At 42.7% G+C, this 12,171-nt stretch overlaps 1 protein-coding gene across 1 annotated transcript; it reads right to left on the minus strand.

The window, feature by feature from the left end:
* Window positions 1-1,613: 1,613 nt before the first annotated feature.
* Window positions 1,614-11,564, minus strand: LOC127568500 (homeobox protein Nkx-2.2a-like). The gene is made up of 3 exons (XM_052012328.1): window positions 11,234-11,564; window positions 3,053-3,373; window positions 1,614-2,610 (listed from the first exon to the last, which is right to left on the minus strand). The coding sequence occupies exons 2-3, from the start codon at window positions 3,309-3,311 to the stop codon at window positions 2,030-2,032; spliced, it is 840 nt and encodes a 279-aa protein (XP_051868288.1). The 5' UTR covers window positions 3,312-3,373; window positions 11,234-11,564; the 3' UTR covers window positions 1,614-2,029.
* Between the last annotated feature and the right edge of the window lie 607 nt (window positions 11,565-12,171).

The raw sequence follows: 12,171 nt of genomic DNA on the forward strand, positions 1-12,171 counted from the left end.
CCCAAGCACCCGTCCCACAGGACCAGAATGGCAACAAGACAGTCTGCAGGTTATCACCGGGTTCCCATTACACGTTGAGGTTGAAATTGTTAGAGCAGGCCAAAGATGTGTTCCAGTAATAGTCTGTATTTCTTTCGCAGGAATACTTTGGCAACGAGAAGGTGAGAGCGTGAATGAAAAATCCGCTCTATTGAACGGCATTTCCTAACTGTACCGAATGCAATGCGTCCACGATTCCCTCCAGATAATCATGTTTGCTTTAGATATTGAATTTAATCTGATAATCACCAATAGGTTTGCTGAAAATTCAGTTGGGACTGGCGAGTTTGTTTTGCGTGCTTAGATCCGCCACATCCCTAAGGACTCTTCAAAAAGCCTTTCGCAAACTTGCAAAATAAATTGTTGCAAGTTTTGCCATCTTTCTTATTTACCCAAGGTTTGCTGTCTATGAATCCCGCTCTGTCAGTGGACTTTTAATACAACCGGATCGGCAATGTGTTTACCCTGCAACTTGCTCACGTTCGTTTTCAGGCTGACGGAACTGGCAGGGTAAGGGGGTGCGTTAACCAAGACTGAAAGCAAGCGAGGTATAGCATCAACTAAATCGCATGCCCATTGCTGATCTGACGGAACTGTTTCAAAACTACCTTAAAGGATGAAAATTAAAATCTTTACGGCACATTCGGATCAGTATACCTACAGAACTACATAGTAACCGGGAAGCCCGTTCGTAAATGAGTTGCTTTTGTTTTATTTTTGGAACAAGCCGGTTAGCATTGACCTTCCTAATAAAATAAATAAACAAATAAGCGAGAGGTTTTGAAAGCCAGTTGTCTATTTACTTGCCACGAACACCCCCCCCCCCACCATATTTAAGAAGTTATTGAACAAATTCTTGGATTAGACCTTGCAAATCATCAACGTGAAAGTCAATGAGATTGTACACTGTCAAAAGCCCCTCAGCTGAAGAAGCACTCTAACTTTGAGTGAACTTTAAGTGCGTTTATTTTAAGACGCGGCAAGACATCAAGGTACCCTTCCCATTTATCCGGCTGAATTTTGCTTTCTAAATATTGCTATTCCTCATTTTTAAAGAGAATTTAATCTCTCTGTTTTTCTCTCGCTGCGTTTTGCTCGTGGATTTGAAAAAAAAAACTTAATAAATTTAACTTACTTTGAGGCCAGACATTATTTGGGGAGAAAATAACATTGGAAAACGCACAAAGCATTTGATTTAGGCTGTGCAATGGTAACTTTTAATCATGAAGGAACCCGGCCTCAACTACAACCCACAAATAATCCAGGCAAATGTCACAAAGCGTTTGCCTCTAGTTAACACGATCAAGGGATACAATACCATTTTGAGACACAACATTTTATTAAAATTCTTAATATAAAAAACTCGGAAAATCTCTCATCAAGGCGCTTTTTTTGTCATTATTCACACCATTATTCTCGGAACCATCGGATCTTCCAGCCTTTACATCGGAAAATGTTTGCATACAACAAACGCCCTCAGTTGAGGACTGGCAATTCTGGCAAACAGTAATGACCGAGACAGCCCTTTCCCCAACCCACCCGGACCCTCATCAAAAATGGACCCCAACTAAACATCGCGCATTTCAATTACAAAGGCCCATAAATATTTCAAGTTTTATATAAAAATGGGAATGTGAAATAAAAATTTCTCCATGATTTCAAAAGTTTTTTTTTGTACTCGCTTGTCTTTTATACAACAAATGTAAGTGACGAGAAAACATTCCTACAACACAAAGACATACTTTACAAGTCACAAGAGCGCTGAATTCGCAGTTCTAAACACGTCGAGAACCGGTTTTATAGTCAATATATAGTTTGTAAACAGACGGCGACAAAAAGCTCAGCTCAATCACAGTTCCAAACGTATGTTGTGCCGGTATATATGTATATATGTACATACACACACACATGCACACACATACATATATACTATATAATTATTTAATATATATAGATATTGCCCAGTTCTCAAGCAGTCTTATACAACGGTTCACCAAGTCCATTGCTGACTCTGCACCAGCGGGTGTGTGTGATACTGGGGATTACTGGCAGAGCTGAAATGGGAGTTATACTGCATGTGTTGGAGGGACTGTGTGGTATAGGCTGGGAAGGCGATGCTGGTCTGGAAGGTGGCCGCGGCCAAGTCCTGGCTTTTGAGAGCGTTCGTCACCATACTAGCGTGACAAGGCTTGCCGTCCCTCACTAGAACTGGCACGGCCACTCTTCTCGGTGAGGGGAGAGGGTTCACGTCCATACCTTTCTCGGCCCTGGCCCGCTTCATCTTATACCTGTGGTTCTGGAACCAGATCTTGACCTGGGTGGGCGTGAGTCTGATCAAGCTGGCGAGGTGCTCCCTCTCGGGCGCAGACAGGTATCTCTGTTGCCTGAAACGCCTCTCTAGTTCATAAGTCTGAGCCTTGGAAAACAGAACCCTCCGTTTCCTCTTCTTCCCCGACTCGCTGCCGTTGCTGGACGTTTCCGTTGCGTTATCCTGCGACTCGTCCGCGGAAGGCTCCGAAGATTTACTCGAGGAGTTCTGCTGTTGGGAGCTGTTAGTTGAAATCCCGTGCACTGCACAGAAAAGAGGAATAAAAACGAACAGGAACTAATTGATAAAATGCCCACTTTTCTATTATCCTTTTCTGCGACAGTAAAAGCCAAATATCGAACGCATTTCTCCAAACTATATGAGTTTGGTGCTTAAAATAACCCCGTAAAGCTCTCGTGATTCCCAAACTTTTCGCACAATGACCTAACCTCTAATTCTAGATTATTTCTTGCTTTATGTGAACTTTGGGATTGATTGAAATCTTTATAGAGGTTTATTGCTAGTCCACATGCACGATGCAAAAGAAACCCATACTCGACAATGACAAACACTATACAGTTATAGATTAAGACATGTGCATATATATATTTATATTATTTGCCTGTATATATTTTAATAATTTGGAATTATATTCAGAGGTCGGAAGTCATATTTTTTCCCAAATGAAATATTTGCAACACTTACAGGAATACTGGATGCTCTCAGTTGTAGCCAACCACCGGGTGTACGGATTATCGGCGCTATCGTAAAAGGGGTTCTTCAGAGGAAGCCTCTGTACAGTTTCCAGCGGACTTTGCCGGGCAAACCCTGAAGTTTTGGCTGTTTCCGAAGCCTCCCCGTCTTCCTCCGTCGCCTCGGCCGCCGAGCCGTCCTCATCATTGGTGTCAGGGAGGTCCAAGATGTCCTTTACTGAGAAGCCCGTCTTTGTGTTGGTCAGCGACATATTCTGGCCAAATTTATGCAGGAAAAGTTGCGGCACCAGCTTTTTCCCCCCCTTTCAATCCGCTGTTGAGAAAAAGAGACACTCTCATACACACAGACACAAAAACGCGAAGGGAAGGCGGGTCGGTTAAGCGCTGGTCGGACTCTGCTCCTGTTGAACCGCACCATTTAGTGTAAATGCTTAGCGTGTGACTCCCCTCTCGCCATTAAACAAAACAAAAACCAGAACGCATAATTCTGTAAGGCCGGTAAAATTATCAAAGCTTCGCTCTGTTCGAATCTTACTTCGCGCCCACTGTGATGTCGAACGAATGAGCCATTGGTAATACTGGTCAGGTCCTGTAGGGTTGGTCACAATACATGAACCTGCAATGTGTGTGTGAGAGAGGGAGGGGGGGGGGGGAGCATTTAAAAAAAGTGCCAAAAGGTTGAACACGTGTGGGCGGGTCCTGGGAGTCAAGTGGGTGATAGACTATGTTTGCCGATGTGAAAATGTTGTGAGTTGGGTGGGGTGCGGGAGCTGAGTGTAGGCGGCGGTAGGGGTGGTTGTAGGAGTGTGTGTGTGTATGTGTGTGTATGTGCGCTTGGTGGGGAGGGGTGGTATTGGTGTAGAGATATCTGACTCTCCACCATTGGCGCTTCAGCCCATGATGAGTGGTGTAACGTGTCAATTAATTACAAAGATGGGGAGGGCTCTTTTTTTTGTTTAGACTCGATTTACATACAAAGGACCTCCAAGTAGCCTGATATTCTGCGTACTTGAAAATGCTATTTAACAAATTGCTCTGAGAAGCGCTTTGCATTTATCCCTCGCTTTTCCGCGCGGCCCCAAAAAAATTTGCAGGCACTAAACCGGAAAATAGTGTTCTTCTTTGCGCCAGACAGCTCCAGCTCACAGGGCCCCGGTTCCAGCAATTTTGACTTAAACTGTAGGTATATTCTGGGTGTGCTGCAGCGTTGTAATCTGGATAATGGGGGGCGAATTTAAGAATAGCTAGGTCACAGCTCGAATTCACAAGATTGGAGAACTTTATGTTGTCACTTCATCATTTTCCATTTGACTGGTGGGTGCCTTTAACGCCAAATATATTCACGCTACAAAATCGTTTGTTTCTGTCAAAGTCTCGATTAGATTACCGTTGAACTTGTTTAATGGGGTTATAGAAATATGGAAGACCTGTCCTATTCACACCCTATATGCAATTCGTCCTTGAAAAGAAGGAAATACGGTTTAGATGATTTGAGCATGTCTTGATTTCTCGCAACTTTCTCGGACAGTTTTTATTCAGATAGACTGGCGAGCTTGAGGATTTGTTTTGAAAGCAAACTCACACTTAGAAGTCCAGATTCAATTGGCGCGTAGAGCTGCAGTGATACCAGGAGAGCAATTTATTATTGTTGATCAGTTGATCTCCCCCCCCCCGCTCCCCTCTCTTTCTCCCCCCCCCCCCCCCCCCCCCCTGCCGCCCATCTAGTATGTGATTTGGGTGACAATACCGCAGGTTTTACCAACTCCTTACCGCATCTTGGGTGGTCGGACCCGGGCAAACACAAATACAAACCGATTGCTAAGCTGCGGACAATGGGGGAAATGTAGACAAATGTCCGGCTCCTGTTGGAAGCCTTTGTCCGAGGCCAGTTTTTGCATTTATTTCAGTCGCGACATAATAGATGATTGACGCCCTGGTACAATGTGTTCTAACTGTTTGGAATAAATCTGAGGTTGTTCCTAGTTGTCATGGCATTCAACTGCTTTCAATGGACTATCTCTTCATTCATTTCTGAACCCTTCTACAATATTAAGGCAACTCCATGTTAACGCGCTCTCTCTCCCTCTCCCTCTCTCTCTCGCTCTGCCCCCCTCACTTTTCCTCTATGCATGGAATCGATTTACAGCATCGATTCGATCACAGACGGTGCTTTGTATGGCTTTAAAGCACCGGTGGGGGGGGGGGCGGTGAGGTGGGGAGTTGTGTCCAAGTTAGAGACGGCTGCTGTACTTTGCTGTGATATTTGCTGTGATACATTCCCTTTTGTCGGTGACAATAGGGAGGGACTCCCCCCCCCCCCCACCCCGTATTTTAAAATATGAAAATTTATGTCAATGTTAAGTGCTTAGAATGAAAAAAATAGAGCACTACAGTTCACGAGTATTAACACTCCTAATAAGAACAAAAGATCAGGTTCATAGTCACCCGTTAAAACAATGTCGAGGGGAAGGGGATTGTAACGATGGATTTGGCAAATTTCATTTGCAGTGGGTATTTTTTTTTCGCTGGCCATGAACGATTGGAGTTACCAACAATATATAACTGAACTGTCATACTATCGGGGCATTCTGTCTGCAGGTAAACAATTTCTTAACAAAAAGAACGAAATTGAACATTTTGAAATGTTTGAATCTATTATCCCTGCCGAGGTCGTGGAAGACACCAGCAGTGAGAAACGGAAGGAGGTTAATACAAGGTTCCTTGCTTCCTATTTTCCTGAATATTGTCATTGCGACAATTAAACCTTTTGCCGACTAAAACATTGAAATATCAATATACGTCACAAACTCCCCGTTATCTTTCTTTTAACCATATTTGTTCAATCGAGCAAAATATTTCGTGAACTTTTCCGCATTTATGTAAATATTTCTCACGGAAGAGTACTCGTTTCAATGACTGTAAACGACTGAAGGTTTCACCGGCCTGGAGTATAAGCCACGGTGAACCTTTCAGCTATTTCAACGTTGAAGAAGTGAACGCGCCTAACAAGAAGAGGCTGTGGCAAACCCATCACCATGTGCTGTCTGTTATCGCAAAGTCAAAACACATCCACAATTGTGTTTTATTTGCTCTGTTGAATCCATAGAGAATCACACCAACTTTGTGGCTAAACCTGTTCCAGCGCCTAACTTAGGCCACCTGATAAGTATGTCCTCAAAGGGGTGGGGGAAATAGTTCCTGAATGATTAACCATGGCTGAATGCATCGAAAGATGACAAAAAGTCCTTTCAAAACCACACGTTGTGAACACATTTGGCCTCTGGTTAGGTTCGTTCTCTTACAGTGTGAAATGCTGATAACTCGACTGTTTCCAGCATTCCCCTAAACACCATGTCCAATTGCTGAAGTTTTGTTCCTCTTTGGTCTGATTGCTTGAGTTCTGAAAATGGTTTTCTGCACTTTCCCCAGGGTCCAACGCCTGTCGACTCCTCCAAACTTCCCGCAGTGAACACAGAAAAGTTTGGAATCTGTATATGAAGACGCCATTGGCTTTAAACGCTGCGTGTTTCAGGTGACCCATTTTATTCTCTGAATTAGCTTATGACTCTTCTCAGAAACATAATTAATCGGTGCTCAGTGGATAGTTTCTCTTTGCATAATTTCTGCTACTGCCGCATTGATAGTAATGCACGGTACATATTTTGCTCTGACAGAAATAACGTTTTGCTCTTTCTAAAAGGTGGGAAATGAATACTGTCGAACTCTGGAGAAATAGCGTGGAGGATCAGACTGTTTGTACATGGATGGACGAGGGAGCGGTGGGGAAGGAAGGATCATCACATTGTCTGTTGGACTTGAGCTGTGTCTTTCTTTCTAGGGCGGGTTCTAAAACAAGAAGAGATAAGTGACCTTTACACAAAATCTTAATCCCCTGCTGAAGAGACTGATAGGTTCGAGGAGTTATTTGAACAATCTAACAAGAGTCTGAAAAGGAGAGGTAAATGTGCACAGGGATAAGTGGCCCTACTTCAGCTCAAGTGCCCTCCAGTTGTGTTTACCTGTTTACTTTCACAGGTAGCTTAAAAACCCTGCCTTTTTCACTGGAGCCAAACGAGGGCTCCGCTCCGGCGTCCGCACAACTAACTTCTGAAGTTATTTGATTTGATGTGTGGAGAGGTGAGGCAATCAATTGCCCCCCCCACCCCAACCACTGAAATATACACATTGGTTTAGGCTTTAGGGCAGCAACAGATACTAAATGTCTTGAAGAAATGACTCGGGTCATTGTGGCAAGTGGGTCCATATTATCAACTAAATTTGGCGCATTTGTCTTAGGCGCAATAGGATCAACTTTCACACACTTATGAACTAAAATTGATCTTAAGGCACCTCGATTGCAAAACTCAAGGTTATCTTAAACCGCCTGGTAAGGGACAATGATAACAGTACAAACAAATGAAGAGTGCATACAAAACCAAAACTCTGCGAACGTGACAATTCCAGTTGGGAATTAGCGTTGTCCATTGATTGTCCACATACTTCTATGAGAATGTGAGCGAGATTCAGTGATGGGAGGATTAAATTCTTATGAACGTTCCCGTCATTTATTATTAAATTCTTTAAATTAATTACTATTGGAATGGCAAATATAAAATAATTCAGCATTAAAACTGAAGAGCTGTCAGGGGTTCGAACCCATCCTTCCACAGATATTGGGGACCAAATCAATTAACCAACAAAATTAATATAAGATATCATGATTAAATTACACAATGAAATCCATCAGTTATGGTTTCTGAATATCCTCGTCATTCCTTGAGCGGCTAATAGAAAGTTAAAACACAATAGCTTGTTTTGACCGTTTGTTTTTCATTCACCTGTCAGATCATAAAATATGCTGGATTTTACAAACTACAGATAATATACTCAGTAAATTATATAAGAATATTGACTGCAGGAAAAAAAACAATTTTGTTCTTGGTGTTCAAAGAGAAAGCTTGCAATGTTGCCAATTCTGACCGAGGCCTGATTCGTTCGAAGAAAACGTTTTTACCGATTATGACCTCAGCTTCGCACTGGTTCTGAACTCTGCAGAACGTGTAACCTTAATAAAGAACAACAGGATCCGCTCACAGATTCTGAAGTTAATTTCTGTTTAAGTGAGACATCGACACGAGTTAAGAAATGCAACTGACAAAATGTCCGCTTTAATTCCTAAATATCGGTCTGGACCATGTAAAAATAATTAAATATAACGTACTTGCACCTCCAACAATTGCAATTTGTTACAGGTAGAAACAATGAAAGGGAGTTCTAAAAGGATAAAACATGGCAGTAACCATCTATGGTAATATCTTAACCAAGACGATAGTAAGTATTTATATTTGATTGTTCCATGCTTCAGAAATAGTTAATTGCTTGTTCTGCGGTATAAGATTGTAAACCCGTTATCAAAGAGCTCCCAATGTGGTAATGCAATGAAATATGTCCTAAGGTGATATTTGTGCTGCTGGAATTGTCATTTACATAAGATTCCTGAAGGCTTTCTGCACGCCTGAACCCAAGACTTGTCAATAATAAGTCGCAGGTTTTATTTTCCCTAAGGTTAAACAGTTAGAAAAGGAAGAAAAAAATAAATCACTGCGTAGTATGGATAAAAGAAGTTAGCATCAGCGTTCGGTTATTCAAGAGGAACGCTGAAGCGCTGGTATCTCTTATGGAGTTTTTGTGGGAAGTCTATTTCGATATTACCTAGAGGACTCACAGAGCACCATTCTATAATCCGATTGAAATAACGCCTCCGGGCTTATTTTTAGCGCCTCATTTGCTAATGTTTCATTTGAAAATAAAACAGTTCTTTCCCTCAGAGGCGAAAGCTTTTGCTTTATTCTTTCACTTTCTCTAATGATTAAACATGTCACATCAGGATTTGCCTCTCCCCCACGGGGAGATCTCCCACATCCCCCCCCCCCCCCCCCCCCCCGTTAAACCAAAGCGGCAACGTTTTACCTTAATACGATTAATTTGCAATCAATTTTTCTTTCTTGAAAAGAAAAAAAAGAATTAAATCCATGCGCGGCGACATTTAATTAATGTTTTCTTTAAAAAGAAATCTTGTTGATGGAGAGTGGGAGCGCGAATTGGTGCTTATTTCCAAGACTGTTCCTTGGGGACAAGAACCAATAGTTGGTTGGAAAACGCAAGCCTGTGCTGTTAAATCGTCAGCTTGAATCAAGCCGTGGAATATATGTAGCACAAAATGCTTACATTTGTGCATTATGCAAGGTCTCGACATTCCAGTCAATAAGGATCCTGGCAGCATGATTTCTTTAGGTTTTGCTTAAGATATAACACACATCTGTTTCAAAATTCAGATTTAAATTTAGCCGGAAAGTTCGCGCTTCTCGGTACATTGCGAGCTTCATTCTAAAAGTGCAAATGCTGAGTAATTAAAGTGCATTTGCGTGTGCACATGAACACCTTCTAAGCTTAGTGGAGCTGTGAATTTGTAAATTAAGTGCATCCCATTAAAACAAAAATAGTTATTCTTAGAATAAATGCATGAAGAAACTTAGGGGAAAATATCCGTGATCTGTCCAGGTAGTATTGGAGAGCTTGAATTCTGAGAAGCATGTAAAGGCTATCAGGGAGGTAAAACGTCGAAGTCTCTACAGTCAGACTTCACACTTCCCATAAAAAAAAAGCCAATGGCTTTTGGCTTCAGTTTCTTTGGGAAATTTCTTAATTACCGTTCTCTTTCCTTATATATGCACACACGACTCGGATTGAAAAAAATGCAAAGTTTGCAGTTAAAATGTGGACATCAAATTAGAGCCGAATCTGATGAACAATTAGAAACAGTGGCCCGTTACACCACCCGTCAACTGAGGCAAGAGTTGTACTCCTGATTCGCTGGCGAACTCTACTGACATAATCGAGAACTGTCACAACAGCGGGTTCGATTCACTCTTAAAGAAAACAATGTGCTTACCGAAAGACAGGAAAAGGGGACAATGATTTTAGTAACGGGCCTGATTGTGATTAATTATATGTGCTTAGGTTATATGGGGCATATCATCCGATCACGGTTCTTTATCAGAAAGTCTTCTCTCCCCCCCACCCCCCCCGTGTCAAATTTATAGTCTGAACTCAGTTTAATGGGGCGTATTTATAAATATTCTCAGATTTCAACCAGTGACGGTAAAACGTTTTTTTAAAAAATAAGGATCCTGGCAGCATGATTTCTTTAGGTTTTGCTTGAGATATAACACACGTCACTTTCAAAATTCAGATCTAAATTTAGCCGGAAAGTTGGAGCTTCTCGGTACATTGCGAGCTTCATTCTAAGGGCGCAAATGCTGAATAATTGAAGTGTATTTGCATGTGCACACGAATATCCACTGAACTCACCGGAGCTGTGAATTTGTAGGTTAGGTGCGTATATTTCCAATGTCGATTCCTGTTTAGGCATCGCTGACAGACACACCTTATCCAGGTGATTTCTATTTACTCTGTGTTTAATGACTGTACAGAATGTCTCAATCAGCTATCCGTTTCTTTGCATAAAGAACTACAGGGCACATTGCAGGAAATGAAATGGATTTGGGGACTTGAGTTCGTGGGGAAAGGGGGAAGAGAGGCGGTGGAGCGATATACGTGTGTGTGGGCGAGGGGTGGGGGTTCCTAAAACTGTGTGAACCGAAAGGGCTGAAGTTGGGATTGTGTTGTCTGTAGCAGGGTGACGTGACCGTGTTTTACCTTTGCTCGACCTGGTAACGCGTTAACTACTATCGCGTGCAGTCAGGATATCCAGGTTATAAAACTACACAATGCAAGTTAACTATTAAAGTGCACTGGCAGCCGGGATGTTTGACTGTAATGGAAATAGGTGGTAGACATACGCGTGTGCACATTTTCCAATTGTAACTGCTTCTATGCACGGCAGCAAACACAATCGGTAAAACAGCAGAATTACAAGGAAACGTTGAGTGTACTCCGTTCCGCAGCAAAAACAGTAACGCAGGGCGTTAATTCCAGCCACAGTATTTTCTATTTGAATCCGTGCCGCATTCACTTTGAAGTTCATCCATCAACATTTATAGTTGCGGATTCAAAGCAGAGAAAACGGCAGTAGCCCCAACTCGCCAAGTGCCGCGAATCCGAGGAAATGCAAATCCAGTAGAAAATAAAAGTGCTGACTGAAAGTGCTCACCTGTCAAAAGCTGGAGAGGAGTGACTGATGCAGCCAGTTTTGTTGTTTTTTTTAATGCTCGGATGTCGTTGAAGTATCTCCAAATGGAAAGTCAGGAGTGCGTGCACAGATAAGACTGATGCGCTTTATATACCCAGGGACTCACAAAAAATGATCCACTCTTAATATTGTCCAAGTGCGTTTACACAGTAGGCGAGTGGCAGTGTCTCTCCACACTCTCAGATTGCCCGCTGTTTGCTCTTCCCGATTATGACGTTAGACAAAATACAGACCATATGTTCATTGGTAATAAATTGGCTATAAATGCAAACACACTTTACTTTTTGATAGCGCTTTTACCCTCTTCCCTTCCCATGCCTCGTCTCCACCACAATCTCAACCACCTCCCCCCACCCCCTCCCCACCCCGATTCTCCCTTTCCCCACCCACCCCTCGAAGCTAACTGATCTGCGTTGAACGCACTCTGTTCACCCCTGGGACAGAATGTGTGTGTGTGTGGGGGGGGGGGGGGCGGGAGGGGGGAGGTGGGAGGCAGGTTGGCTGTTTTTGATTAATAATCGAGGTCTCAGATCAACGCTCCTCGGTGTCTCCCTCGCCCACTCTCCTTCACTCTCACTTTCTGTGCTTACTGACGACGTCTAATTTAAAAAAACAGCCCCAACCGAACAGCCGGAAGCCTTGCTTTAGCTGTCAATCCCCAAACTTTTTCTTGGATTTCCATCACTACTAATAGACCCGAACTCTGACAAACCCAGCCCTCCCCCGAATCAAATAAATCGCTCGGTATCCAAGGAGCAAAGACACACAACTGGCCATATGTGTTACTTGAATGTAAACCCCACTGGTGTACACAGGATACGCTGATATGGGAGACCGAGGGAGATTAACGATCGCTTTGTGAAACCGATTGCTTTGTTTTCTTTTACTTTAAAATGCAC

This window comes from Pristis pectinata, chromosome 3 (assembly GCF_009764475.1).
Source record: "Pristis pectinata isolate sPriPec2 chromosome 3, sPriPec2.1.pri, whole genome shotgun sequence".
NCBI classification, from domain to species: Eukaryota; Metazoa; Chordata; class Chondrichthyes; order Rhinopristiformes; family Pristidae; genus Pristis; species Pristis pectinata.